The sequence below is a fragment of the Apodemus sylvaticus genome, chromosome 15 (assembly GCF_947179515.1).
Source record: "Apodemus sylvaticus chromosome 15, mApoSyl1.1, whole genome shotgun sequence".
NCBI lineage: Eukaryota > Metazoa > Chordata > Mammalia > Rodentia > Muridae > Apodemus > Apodemus sylvaticus.
This window is the reverse complement of record NC_067486.1, coordinates 16950944-16966190: the sequence shown is the minus strand read 5'-3', so window position 1 is coordinate 16966190 and position 15247 is coordinate 16950944. Positions and strand designations below refer to the sequence as shown.

At 34.1% G+C, this 15247-nt stretch overlaps 1 protein-coding gene across 1 annotated transcript in view; it reads left to right on the top strand.

The window, feature by feature from the left end:
• Ncam2 (neural cell adhesion molecule 2) overlaps window positions 1–15247 on the top strand; it is a 185616-nt gene that overhangs the window by 14438 nt on the left and 155931 nt on the right. The window contains exons 6-7 of the mRNA XM_052159101.1: window positions 7647–7764; window positions 14170–14330. Of these exons, the coding sequence (XP_052015061.1) occupies window positions 7647–7764; window positions 14170–14330 (279 nt within the window). The remainder of the gene's footprint in view (window positions 1–7646; window positions 7765–14169; window positions 14331–15247) is intronic.

Here is a 15247-nt window from a genome sequence, read left to right as displayed (position 1 = left end):
ACTTATCTGGGAAATATATTTTATCCAATCTGATGGATTCTTTTGTTTATAAAAGTATCTTGATCTTGAGAAAGTCAGAAAATTGCCCTGAGCATGTCTTTTTTTCAGTATTCTGACTGTGCCTGACAAGAGACATAATATTTATTTTTAAAGGCTATTTCTGAAAAAATGGAATTTGAAGTTTGTTTTTCAAACAAAGTCAGGATTGTCAAGATGTAAAGATTCCCAAATAGTTTTATTCTTGGCAAACATTTTAGATTATTCATACCATCAATGTAGTAGCTGGAAAAAGAATGATTCCTTGATATTTAGAAAAAATTTAGTAATGAAAAAGTGTGATTTATTAGAAATTGGAGAGAACAATTAGGCTGTAGACAAATGCAGAATCATAAAGAACTGTTAAAACTGGCCATGGATATGAGCATAACGAAGCAACTGTGAATAGAATATACTGTTTTCAAAATATGGCGATAATGGCAGTATTGAATGGATTGGCAATGCCAGTAAAAACTTAGGATCTTCTATGAAATAATTAGTTATTCCATTGAGAAACAAAAAGTATTGCATATGTGGTAGAAAGCGCTCAAAAGCAGAGAGAGGGGGAGTTGAAGTAATTGGAGCCCATCCTAATGGAGAGTAAAATGAATAAGAAAGAATATAATTAAGAATTATATTAACAAAGATATGTAACACTTGACATCAAATAAAGGGTCATTTCCAGTTTTCTAGTACTGAATTCTTGGTTTCCAGTCTAGCAGAAGCTAACAAAGCCTAATAAGGTATGAATTTAAATATTTCTGCTCAATTCACCAATTATATACTTACAAGGTGCATTAAATAGAACACTATTATTTAAGCAGCTAAGACTGTAGCATAATTTAAGTAGCATCAATGTGCATGTGCATTCATTAAAGGGCAGGTGTGGTGATTGAATTCCTTTTATGATTATTCCATGCTTAACTCTTGAATATCCTGCAAAATCACTCAGAAGTACATCATGGAAATGGTTTGAAAGTGATTAAAAGATACTCTATAAAGCATTTAAGATTTGAATCTAGAAAAATATGTTTGCATATACACAAATCGTAGTTGTACTCTTTAAAATGAAGCCAATGTTATTGCCCTAATCAAAATAATTCTGTCCTCTCTGATTTCCAGCTTTCTATCACTACTCAGAAAATATTCTTAGATATGAAGAAATAGGAGGGTATAAATTTAAATGTAAAAGTCGGTACAAGGTTATTCAAATAAAAATGATGTGCCTTATTTTCTAAATCTTCTGTAAATTCACAAAATGACCCACTAACCATGGATTCAAATTTGAGGTAATGGAGATAGTAACAATTGAGGTTGAATGGAAATTATAAAGAAATAGAACTTTAGGGCAATTTTATGTTACTCTTCTTTCAAATGCCACAATCAGCAGTAGATGATAATGGCTGCGTGTATTTGTGAAAGTGAGTGCCCAGCTGTAGAGTGTAGTGTTCATCAATGATCAACAGGGTATGATCTCTACATTACATCTATATAAATTCATTTCTGTATTGTAAAAAAATGAAGAATACTACTTTCTGATACAATGAATGGAATGGCAATTTTCTTCATAAGCTGTATGAAATGTCATAGAATCTAAGCATCAATACATTAAAAAACGTCGATATTATAGCCATAAAGACAGTGAGCATTAATAAGTGAAATTTATGATTATAATTTATGTGAGAATTGTTAATAATAGTATGTAAAATACACTATATAACCTAGGCCAAGTTCAAGAAATATATATCTATTAAGACCAATCTAATTTCCAATTTTGTTATTTTCCCCATCAATTCTATTAAATACCCCAAATTGGAAGTTTAACAATATAAAAGTAAATAGCCTTTATGTAGCCAATGTTTTATAGATTTTTCTCATGACAAAATTTGCTTAGATGTGTGAATAGGTGGATATGTAGAAAGAGAAAAATATCTAAGAATTTCTCTGTACTCATATCAGTGAAATTCATGAGGAGAGAACAGTTTTAGACATTTCTTACTTTTCAAATATCTAAAATGTATAGATTCTGTTGAGTACACTTATACTAAAATTCTGCTTGCCAATATTTGTAAGTATTTATCTGTGCTAGCTAGTGTTGTTTTAACTTCAACTAGCTAGAGTCACCAGAATAGAGGGAATCTCAATTGAGAAAATTCCTTCACAGGGTCTATTTGTAAGGCATTTTCTTATTTAGTAAGTGATTGTTTGAGGGCGGGCCAGATTATTTGGCTTGGTTCATCTCTGGGATGTTAGTTCAGAGTTCTATAAGAAACCATGCTGAGAAAGGCTTGGGTAACAAGCTTATAAGCCACACCCCTCCGTGAACTCTGCAACAGCTCCTGTGTCCAGGCTCCAGCCTAACATTCAGTGATAGACCACAAAGGGCAAATATAAGCCCTTTCTTCCACAACCTGATTTTGGTGATGGTATTTCATTATAGCAATAGCAACCCTAACTAACAAAAGTCAGTACCATAATACTTAGGTATTTATTGATTGCTGTGAAAAACTGGACCAAGTTGTTTTGGAAGGATTGCAGAAGGACTTTGAAACTTTGTGCAAGAAAAGTCATTGAACATTCAATTCTTGGTGAGCTGATTGGAAGCTTGGAAGATAAGAATGTTCAGAACAGTGAAGATTGGGGCCTGGCTCGTGATGTTTTTAAAAGGATGTTTAAAAACTCTACCAAGGCCATTCATTATTTTTGAATCTGTGTTCTGGTTAGCCGAGAATGAGCAATAAGATACCAGAACTACTAAAGTGAAACTTTTGCTTTGCTGGAATACTCAACGTTGATCTGACAGAGCTGAAGAGACTAACTTCATTGAGGTGAAATCTGCGAAATATTTCCTGAGAGCCGACAGCAGGTATGCTCAGTGCTGGAAGCCAAACTCAATAGTATAAGAGTCAGGAAGATTGAACTGGCTTGAAGGAATGATGGTATCAGGAAGAGCACCTGACTGTTGACACTTTGAGAAGCCAGGAGAGGCCATTGGTGATGGTGCAGTCTCAGTGACACTTGATGACACTGGATTGAAAGGCACATGCATAGAATTGGAGGTTGGCACCATAAACAGAGCCTAGGGGATGTGATTGGAGAAAGGGCAACCCCATAGCAGAAGACCTCAGTGTTTTGAAGATACGAAAACCATAGAGTCACAAACAAGATCATCTCATCGCTAGCTGCCTAGAAGATAGGCGGTGTGTGCTTCCAAAATGGGGAAGTCACCCAAGTCTTTGGGAGGATCTCAGAAGATTGTGAGTGAATACCAGAAAATTGGAGCTTGGTTGTTCGTTGTTCATACTGTGCACTGGTTCTTCTTTCTTCAAATAACAAAGTATTTAGTTTATTTTTTATTTATTGGGATCCCACTCTTGAGAAACTGAATTTTACAAGAATTTGTATTTCAAAATGACTGAACTTTGAAAGGTGCGGGTCTTTTAAAATTTACAAAATTTTAAAATGTTCGTATTAATGTAAGCTCTTTGGGATGAATAAGAAAGCAAAGGTTGTGGCATAATAATGATGTGTACGGATGTCAAATTGACAAGGAATCAGTTTGCTGGCTAGTTTTATGTCATTTTGCATTTGTCCTGTATGCTTTTGTCTGTGTTTCCTCTCTTGAAAGCTGTTCATACGTTATCTTACTAATTATGTTACTTCCTCTTCACAGCACCTTATTCTACTAGCTCCACTTATTTTTTCTTATTTTTGGAAACTAACAGCTTGAAATGGCTGCTCACCCTCCACAGGGTATAGGCGTTTAAAAGTCTTATTTGAAAGGAAAGGATAGGGTCTGACAGATAGGAAGAGTGCAAGATTCTCAGGGGCCCAATTTGAGCAGAAAATGCCTTGTCTGCAGTGCCACCCAATATCTGAGTGAAACAGCTCAGTGAAATCCTTACTGAACTTCAAGACAAGGTATGGGATTGTTTAGGACAGGTGAAAACTCCCCATGAAGGTAATGATCTCAAGGTTTGCTAAGGGAATTTTCTTGTGCATCACATATTCCAGGATTTTTATTAAGGCAAAAACTCAAGTGACAGCTTTCCCAGGACCTTTGTCAACACAAGAATTTTCCAAGTGAATTGTAAATGAATTCTTTCCACACAAACTCAAACAGTGAATTTTTTCAACTGACTTGAAATTATTCATTTATATACTAAGTATTCCACAGATTTGATGGTGATCTAATGTTAAACAATTATGCTCCATTTTCAGTATACCTTTTTAAAAAATTTATTTATTTTTATTGTTTTTAATACTTTTTAAATCACACAATAGAACTATTTACGCTTCCCTATTATTTGATGGTAGTAGATTTTACCAGTTTGTTTGCATAAACTTTACACTGTGCTTACATAACAATCAAGAACATGTTATTATATGTGATTAATTATATTGAAATGCCAAAGATGTAAATCATAACAGAAGGGTGCTTGCTTCCTTATCAAAAGAAGATATCTTATAATATTTAAATTCAAAATGAATTTCTATACCTTCTTTGAGTACTATGGATAAACCTTGCAAATATGGTTTCTGAGTCCTGTCATATTCTACATTTAAGTGTTATATGTATTGGGACAAGTCTTGTGCTATTAAGTTCATCAGAAGACCTGAAGATAAGACATGATTTTTTTGTTCATAGAAAAATGTGATAACAGATGTTTTTGCTAACAATCTGCTACATCCAATCTTTTAATAAAAGTTTAGTATATATTCTATGATATTCTAATATGATAATATGATGTAAAACATATGAAAAAGCAAATGGTGGGACTTAGGTGAAGGATTAGTGCTTCAGAGATCTGGATGTTCTTTCAGAGCACTTATGTACAATCCCTAATACCAACATGGTATCATGCAATTAACATCAACTCATGCCACAGATATCTAATACAGACTTATAGCTATGCCATTAGTTAACATAATAGCTTTTATGAAATGCAAAATAAATTTGTTGAGACTTCTGACATGTTCTTTATCAGAAAATTCTACCAAGAATTATACTTTAGCTCCAAATAAAATACACTGTAAATAAAATTTTATGTGGACAATCCCCACAAAATCAAAACAGAAAGTTATGCAAGTGTTAAAAGCTGTACAGATAGGCCAGCAACATGGCACAGTGGAAAAGCGTTCTGATCCCCAACCCTGGAGACATGAGTTTGACTTTGAGACACAGAAGAAGGAAAAAGAATACTGATTCCTTTAGGTTGCCCACTGACATTGCACTCACTCCAGAGCACGGGTGCCTAACCAAGCCTATACAAACAAATGAATAAATGTAATTAAAAATTATAATGTTGGAGCTCAGCTATATGAGTTTATATTATAGTGCCAAAGTGGAATAAAAAAGCAAATCAACTATGAAAGTCAAAGACAATACCATGATATGGTTTGGTATTATTTCTGTTATCACATTAAGCCATGCAGCCTACTAATTGGTCTTCTGAACATGATATTAACCTATCAGTGAGATGACATTTTGCATGCTTACACTGTAAACTAGGAGTGAACATTCTCTTATCAAATTCAATGTTATGTTAAAAAATGAGTAGTAATATTCTATAATCTAGGAAACTTTATAGAAAATAAAATTATAGCAAATATTAAATAGCTTCAGTCTGTTAGCAGCAGCAGCAGGAGCAGCAGGAGCAAAAGAACTGGAAAACTCTCTTCAACCTCCAAATATTTCTGTCTAGAGTACTGTTCTAGCAGGATTTTTGTTAAAAGTTTGTTTTCAGTATTATGACAAAATATGCATTACAATAATAAAAATAATTTAGCCATTCCTTGAAATGAATGTATAGTGAATGGTAAAACAACCATGCCTATAGAACACGGCAACTCTGAGCCTTCCTCAGAGTAGATTCTTTATGCAGTGAATGGTAGTGAATACAGAGACACAAGACTGGTGAAAGTTCATAGAATAAATAACTGTTGGATCATAAGCCGTGAATGAAACATCTCATTTCTGCTCCTCCTCTCCTCAAAAGCTTAGCAATACCATGAGAGGATAATAGAAAATGTTAGGAGTCACAGAGTGGGCAAGATCAGTGCAACATAATATCTCCTTGTCATGGGAGAACTGTTGCACTCATGAACTCACAAAACTGGTTACTAGCCAGGAAAAATAGCAATAAAAATGTAATTCTAAGTGTTGTTCTAAGACAAGGGCATTATTCCTACCACAGAGAAGTGAAAAGCAAGAAGAAAGGCAAACTTCTTTTTCAGTGGCAAAATTTCCTGAACATATTCATACAAGTAACATAAACAGAACAATTTATATTAACAAATATATATTTTCATATATATAAGAGTATATGTTCATATATTCATCCATATATATGTGTGTGTATATGTATTTAAATATGCAGTAACAATAGAAAAAGACATTGTGAATGAAAAGGAGGGTAGACAGAGGTATATGGGAGAATTGCAAAACAAAAAGTGAATATTGTAATTATGTTGTAATATCATAAAAGAAGTTAAAATGAAAAGAAAACTCTAATGTGCCTCACTGAATGTTCATTCACATGTTGCAAAATTAAAGTAGTAGGCTATATAATTAAGATATTAACGTGTTTATAATTACACCAGAAATAAAATGAAACATAAATATCTTAAGAGTTAATAGTAAGTCCTTAGAGTTAAGATTTAATAGCTATGAAAGTTCATATTTGGGGATAGTAATAATAATTATTGTAATACTATTTCATGTAGAAGCATGCTCACTATACTTAACTGCTTAAGGGCAAAAGTGTGAAATAATGTGCTTAATTATTAATGTGTATATTAGCTACTTTTCTCATTGTCAATGGGACAAAACCTCAAACATCTATATGTCTGTGTCTCTATTTTGCCTAATCAGTTACTGTTATTTTCTAAGGACTATTTCATCATATACACTTTAATGGCATGGGGTGTGCACTGAGTACTAGATAAGGCTTCACTTTGAAACCGAGGCAGTGCCATGGAAGTCCGTGTCTTGTTTATTGCAAACACTGCATTTCAGCCACAGTTTCATGACCAAAATGTGCAGCGTGTACAGTTTCACAATGTAATTAGTTGGAAATTGAGGAAGCTTAATTTTAAAATTGAATTGTTCATGAAAATCTATTTTCATACTCTATAGCTGAGGCAGTTTCTCTCCATAAAATGTTTTATAGTTGTTTGAAGAAATTAAGTGTAGTTAATCAGAAAGAACATTATGTTTTGACACCTAATTTGAAAGCCCTGTCTCGAATCAGTGAATGATGGCCTGTGGAATTACATAGACCAATAAGAACCCAAATAGGAAATCCATTTATGCTCAAAGTAGATTTCAGTATGGATTAAGTCAGTGCTCTTGTGTCTTTGTGTGAGACATATTTCATGCATTATATATGTTCACTAAAATACACAATTCATTGTTTAACAGACTGAGAAACACTAAACTAATAACATGGTGAATTATCCTATTAAGCATAAGAAAACATATCACTGACCTTAATTCTCCATAAACAGGAAGGAACTATGGAGTTTCAAAGCACTAAAAGGCAGTGGCAAATTATTGTTGGTGCAAACTTCTAGTTGCATCTCTTTATGCTGTGCGCTCTCTCCTTCAGTTCCACCAGCAATTGTGATGCCCCAGAAGTCCTTCAATGCTACTGCAGAGAGAGGGGAAGAGATGACCTTAACCTGCAAGGCCTCAGGCTCCCCAGATCCTACCATCTCTTGGTTCAGGTAAGTGAGTGCCCCATGTCTTATTCATGGTGCTAATAAAGCACGCAGACAAATGTTGTAAGCTGTAATCATTTAGAAGGAAACAAGGATTGTCTTACCTCATTGAAAATTAAGATTATCCAACATCAAATGATCATCCCCGGAAACATACACATAAGTAACATTATACAGATGAAGTGGGGAGTATTTAGGAATGCATGTACACATATGGGAATATATGTATATGTACAAACAAACATGTAATAATAATAAAAACGCTCATGAATTTGAAAGAGATCTTTTCCTTTGTCTCCTTTTCTTATGGTTCAGTTATCTTATTCCAGTTGGCTTGGTTTTTTTTTTATTTTATTATCATTTTTAAATGTCTTTTTTTGCTTTTACGAAAAGAGAGTAAGAAACGATATGAATTTTGATGAGAGACAAAATGGAGAGGATCTGGGAGGAATTTAGGGAGGGAAACCATGAACAGAACATATTGTATGAAAAACATCTATTTTCTTTTTTCAAAAAAATAATTTTGTTTACATTTCAAATGATATCCCCCTTCCTGGTTAGTTCTCCACAGACCTCCCATCCTGTCTCCCCTCTCCCCCTTTGCCTCTATGAGAATGCTCCCCACCCACTCACCCACTCCAGCCTCACTGCTCTAGCATCCCCTATGCTGGGTCACAAGGCCTCTACAGGCCGAGGGCCTCCCCTCCCCATTGATGCCAGAGAAGGCCATCCTCTGCTACATATATGTATCTGGAGCCATGAGTCCCTCTATGTGTACTCCTTGGATGGTGGTTTAGTCCCTGGGAGCACTGGGCAGTCCAGTTAGTTGAAAATATTCTTCGTATAGGACTGCAATCTCTTCAGCTCCTTCAGTCCTTCTCCTAGCTCTTCCATTGGGGTCCCCAGGCTCAGTTCAGTGGTTGCCTGTATTGGTCAGGTGCTGGTAGAACCTCTCAGGGAACAGTCATGCCAGGCCCCTGTCGCCATGCACTTCTTGGAATCAGCAGTAGTTGGGGGAGTGGTTAGTATCTGCAGATAGGATGGATACCTGGGGTAAGGGGGCAGTCTCCTTTCAATCAAAATAAGAAAGGAACAAGGAGGAAGATATGGTAGATTTTGGAAGGAGAAAAGAGTAAGGAGATGTTATTTACTGTATCTTATAAATAATTAAAATAATAAGAAAGCTCTTAAAATAATTCACTATGAGTGTGTGTTTGCAAATGTGTGTGCACATGTATGTACATGTTTATGGATATCCAAGAGCAATTTTCAAGAGCTTGTTCTTCCTTTCTCCATGTACTCTGGAATGAATGTAGGATTCCAACCTTATGAGTACTTTGAAGCTGAGAGGCATATTACCAACCCAAGATGCCATCAATTTTTGGTTAATTGGACTAGACGGCATAGCCAATGTGTGCATCTCCTGCATGTTGCCTATGCTATAATTTTTCTGAGTGAAAGGCTGGTGGAGAATGGTTACTGCGGCTACAGTGTATCTTTTGTTCACCTTTGGCACCAGCATCCTGTTGCTAATTGATTTTCTTGTTGTACCTGGAATAGAGTCTGTATTAAAGTGGATGTATTAGGATTTTAGCAACATTATTGTTTGTATTGCAATCATACATTTTTATACAAAAAATAACGGTATTTTGTCTTTTTGTACTGTATTATAAAATAGTTATATAGGTGAAACTTCAAAAACTTAGGTTTTAATTTAACAAATTGCCCACTCAAAACAAAAACAATTGCATTTTTAAAGGCTATACTTTGACTATTTGATTATGTCTGGTTTTTTTGTTTGTTTGTTTGTTTGTTTTTGTTTTGGGGGGTTTGTTTTGGTTTGTTTTGTTTTGGTTTTTGGTTTTTTGGATTTTTTTTTCCGAGACAGGGTTTCTCTGTATAGCTCTGGCTGTCCTTGAACTCACTCTGTAGACCAGGCTGACCTCGAACTCAGAAATCCACTTGCCTCTGCCTCCCATAGTGCTGAGATTACAGGCATGCACCACCACCTTCCGGCTTGATTATGTCTGTTAAGTTTTAAAATGTACTTTCACTCAACTGTGGCCAGCCACATTTTATCTCACTCCATTGTCATTGATCATTGCTTAAAGAAGTAAATTGAAGGTAATGGAGTTTAAAACTGGACAATCTTGTATAGAGACCCAAGAGTACTGCTTATGAGGCCGAGGAGATTACTAAATCCTTACTGAAGTGACTTACATGTGGTCATGAGTTGGACTCTACTGTCTATCTCAAAATGCCAGTCATGCTGGTGCATAGTTTTAAAATCAAAGGTAAATAGGTAGAAACACCATAATCACAGAGCATCACTGGCTAGCCAGTTTAGACTAACAGATTAGGCCAATGCCAAATCATGTCTGGAAGTAGATGATAACCTTGAATATGACACCCTGCTATATCTGTATTCTCATGTATGCATGCATGAATATTTCATATGTATAAGAACATATACACACAATACATGTAAGAACCAAATACAGCTTTTGTATGACCACTAAGATCTATAGCCATTGCTATACTTTATAAATGCTAAAATGCAAGAAAAATCATAGAATTATTAGTCACATATATTCCATATATACAGATGTAAAGTAGCAAGATTTAAGCTTTACAGTTTCTTTTAAGGAAAATAATAGGCACTATCATGCTTTAGTACTTTCCTTTTAAACTTAGTTTGATAACAGGTTGTCATATCTCTGTCTTGTTTATGCTTTGACTGTAGAATGATTCAATAAGCATAACCCATCTACAAACAAGGTGTTTGAAACTGATATAGATACTGATTCTTTGTAATAGTGCTTTTCTAGGATTGCCAACCTTACGTTAGGCTACTAACCCCAGGTGATCATGATGTAGCTCAGATTTGTCATAAGAAATCTTACTGAGTCTCAGACATGTTTTATGTTGTTCAACACAAAGAAAAAATGATAATCTAGAACATGACAGTCATGACTCTGCATTCCCAGAAGTATTAGATATTTTAATTTGTTCAAAATTATTTTCAATAATTTATTTGAAATAAAATAGCATGAAAACTAATGTGTCAAAATCAAACAACTTTATTTACACACACACACATACACAAGCACACACACACACACACTTTTTTTACCTGTATATCTTCAAATACCATTTATTGCTTATAATGGATAGTACTTAAATTGAAACAGATGTTTGGGTGTTTGATTTAAAAATTGTATTGGCAGAACAGGATTGTATTGTTTAAACATTTGTAAAAATAAATTTACTTTTCCTGAGAGGCTTTTGTTTAATCCCATTTATCTGTAGGTTTAAAAACATGTATCAAAACTATACCAATAAATCCTTGTAAGCATCGGGGAGTTTACTCGATGCACTTGAGGACGCAGATGACCTGCTGAGCAGAGAGGATGCATACCAGTGATATGACGCAAGCCCCTGTATTAGTAACGCTGGTCGATATAAGAAAATATAGTATATTAGCTAGTGTGTTTAAATAGCAAAAAGACAGTTTCTCACAATTCTGGATTGCTGGTGTTCAAGGTGAAGGTTATCAGTGGGGCTGGTTTCTGATGAGTCTCTTTCTGTCATTCTGATATCCACTATATCCTGCACTAGCTTTTACCCTGCATATAAATTCTGTGCTTTTCTTTTTTAGAAAAGAAAACAGGTTCCTTGAGATAGAGAGGTGGTGTATGAAACATGAGGACCTGTTTTATCCCCACTGTCTTGATAACAAAGACACACCAGTGTTTGCTGGTGTGTGTTTTGTGTTATCAGCGCAGGTGAGAAGGAAGAATAGCATGTGGACTCATGGGTCTCTGTGATCAGTTGGTCTTCACACATGATGTCCAACAAATATAGGGGTGACCTAATCAAACGTAAGTTTGTTCGAAGTCCCTGTCTCCAAATTCGGTCACCTGAATGGTTATAGAGCCAATGTTCACACGGAGGCGTGACCATGTGTTAATATTTTACACAATACAGAAGATACATAAAAGTTTAAAGTTAGAACACTGTGTTTATTCCCACAAAGTAGACAGCAGTACGTTGTAACATCTAAATACAGTGTTTAATGGCATGTACTTACAGAAATGTAAACATGATCTTTAATTTCATTAAAAGTCCAACATGAGTTATTAGTGGCCTTGTTGCATAATTAATTTTTGTGTTACTATAATTAGAATACAGGGGATCCCATTGACCTGCTCTTTGGCACCTATCAGCAGTCTATGTCATCTCCTGATGCGTCCAGTGTGTGCCTTAGACAAAAGCACCCCAGCCAACCCCAGAGTTCTCTCTCTCTCTCTCTCTCTCTCTCTCTCTCTCTCTCTCTCTCTCTCTCTCTCTCTCTCTCTCTCTCCATCCCCTTACACCAAATCTGTTGCATGGCATGATTTCTCAGGGATACAGCTCGGCCCGGGCTGCCAAAGGTATCCTACCCCCTGTTCAATTTTATCCTGGTACATCCTGTAAATAGCGATCATCATATTCCTGTCTTGAAAACTTCAGAACTGGTTTCTTCTTGCATTCTTTCTTCACCTCATCTTTGTAGACATAGGTTTATGCAAATAGTAAACGTAACGAACTTTCGGTGTTCTGTTAGTCCTTTATGATTTGCTGAATATTGTCCTTTTTTTTTTTTGTTCTGTTTACTTTGCATTTCATCTCTGTTTTCATTTAAGGTAACAGTTCTGTTATTGTGTATTTTCTACTCATATAAGTCTGCCTTTATCTGTAAACAGTACCTTAATTATACATGATTGATTTTTAGAATATACTATTTAATTTTTTTCTTTACTTCAAAATTCTTTTTCAAATTTCCACTAAATAATACTTTGGGTATTGATTATTTTTAATTGTACTATTTTCTTTACATGTCTGTGTAAATATTTAACCTTAATTTCTGATATTGTTTGCTAATTTCATTAGTTATTTGTAACACAGTGAGTGTTTTAATAACTTATCTTCAATTCACTATTTCTTTTGTTCCAGCACATGATACTATTCTCTGCATTTTAAAAATACAGTCATAGGAAGGTATACCACATTTCCTACACAGATACTGCCTAGTAACTATCCATACATATTCAGACATGTAAGCTAGTTTTTATAAATAAGTTACTGACATCTAAATTCTTATTTTCTAAATGTTTTTTTTAAATTTACACATATATTTGTCTGCCTTTAATTTCAGTTTATACTTTTCTAGTTTGTGTTTTTGAAGCCATATTGTTGTGTGATTAAGTATTTATCTGCCTTAGGTCAGAACAATATTTCATGTAATTATTTAGTTATAAATTGTTCCCACTAGAACATTATGCCATTTCTCATTTTTCTGACTTACTTTATAGTATTGTCTTAGTGTTCTTCATTTGCTCTTTCTATACTCAATTTCTACTGCCACATAGGAAGTGCTATATGAAGATTTTTCCATTAGGTTATATTTGTATTGATGTATATTTTAGGTATTCATTTTAAAAATGCCTTTATGTCTCTGGCATAATTGACATGCTGTTGGATTCACTTGAAAGTCACTATGATATATAAAAATTTTTCTCTGTTTCCATGTAGAAAAGATTTTTAAATAACCCTCTTTTAAGTTGAAAATTAAACTGATAAAGATGTGTTAGTATCTCCATCCTAGAGAGATTCTGAATGTTTTATTTCAATATATCATACAAATAATTTGATTCAGAATTGAAAATTGTAAGAGAAAAAATGAGAAAAATTAATGAGAAAAATATAAGTAAATGGATTTTACAATGAGTAAGGATGTTTTAAAATGTACTAGAAAATGGTAATAGCCAATATTATTATAATCATATAAATACTGAAAAAAATTTCACTGGGGAAAGAAATTCGGAAATGATAATTAGTTACTTATCACTGTGAAGAAAAAATTATAATCTTCACTATCACATCAATTTTTACTGACAATACTTATATGAACTAGACACTCATGATATAAACTTATATTATTTGCATTATGAAATAATAGAATTTTCATGTAGAATTTTTATTCATGTAAGTCATATGTATACATAACATTGTTACATGAATATATACTAATTAATAATTGAAGTGCAAAAGAATAAAAATCAGTAATGATACAGTATTTTCTCATACACAAAGTACAAGTTGAATTCATGTGTTTTAATTATTTGACTTAAAATATTAAGATTTCAACCTCAGACAAATGTCATTTTCATCTCTCAAATCAAGCTAAATTTCAAGTATTATTTTTATGTGTTTGCCTTAAAGTTGCTTGACTAATAAAAGCATATTTTGACTGAATTATAACAATTAGTTATCCTAGCCATGGAAAATTTTATTTTTATATATAATAGAATTGATTTGTTATTCTATTTATAAAATTAGATTGTGAAGATCATCTTTTCTCCTTTTTAGGAACGGCAAACTCATTGAAGAAAATGAAAAGTATATTTTAAAGGGCAGTAATACAGAACTCACTGTCAGGAACATAATCAATAAAGACGGGGGCTCTTATGTCTGCAAAGCCACGAACAAGGCAGGGGAAGATCAAAAGCAGGCCTTCCTTCAAGTCTTTGGTAAGTATCACAGCACTGTAATTATAATGCAATATTCATCCAACTGTTTCTTCATTTCAACAACATTCATTAAATAATGTATTCTTTAAATATGTTGTCAAACATTTCTGAACATTTGTTTCTGCCATTACATAGTTAATGGACATATGTTGGGATTGATGTTGTATTTGGTGCTTTGGAAATTTCCGATGTAAAAGGCTCTTGTTTAGAAATGCTTCCCTGTAACTATAATCAGTGTCTTACCATCTTCCATGACAGTATGTGAACATTACGCAATACGAATAAGAGATATACTATCTCTTGGGGTACGGGCTGTCTGAGCATATAGAATGGTGGAAGTGTTTATTTTTCTCTCATTGTTTTGACAACATAAGTGACAGTTGCTCAAATACTGTGGAATCTCAACTTAAAAAAGTTTGCGGCCCGAAGTCATTCTGTTTCAGTGGTCACTAATGCTGGCTTTGGTTCACAAAAGGCTGTGGCTCCTTTCTTAGCACCAACAAGGTGGCTCACTACCACCTGTAATTACAGTTCTGTTGGATCTGCTGCCTCCTTCTGGTCTCTCTGAGTAATGCATGCACATGGTAGACATACACAAGCATTACCAGAACACCAATATAGATATAAGCGTATTTCTTTATAGAAGTTAAACACATAGCTAACTTTTTGTGGCTTTAGCCTCCACATATGTTATTATTGAATTATTTCATAATAAAAACTAGAAAATGACAGCTGAAAAATATGTGGCTAAGAAGTGTATATGATATTACTAGCTGCTGAAAATATTTTCCTCAGTAAGAACACAAAATGAATGATAAGGCCTTCTGTCCGATACTGCAGCTAGAGCAAGTATGCATTTAGTGGATGGCAGAGCCCTTACTAGTGTCTGTATTCCTGTCAGATGATAGAAATTTTGA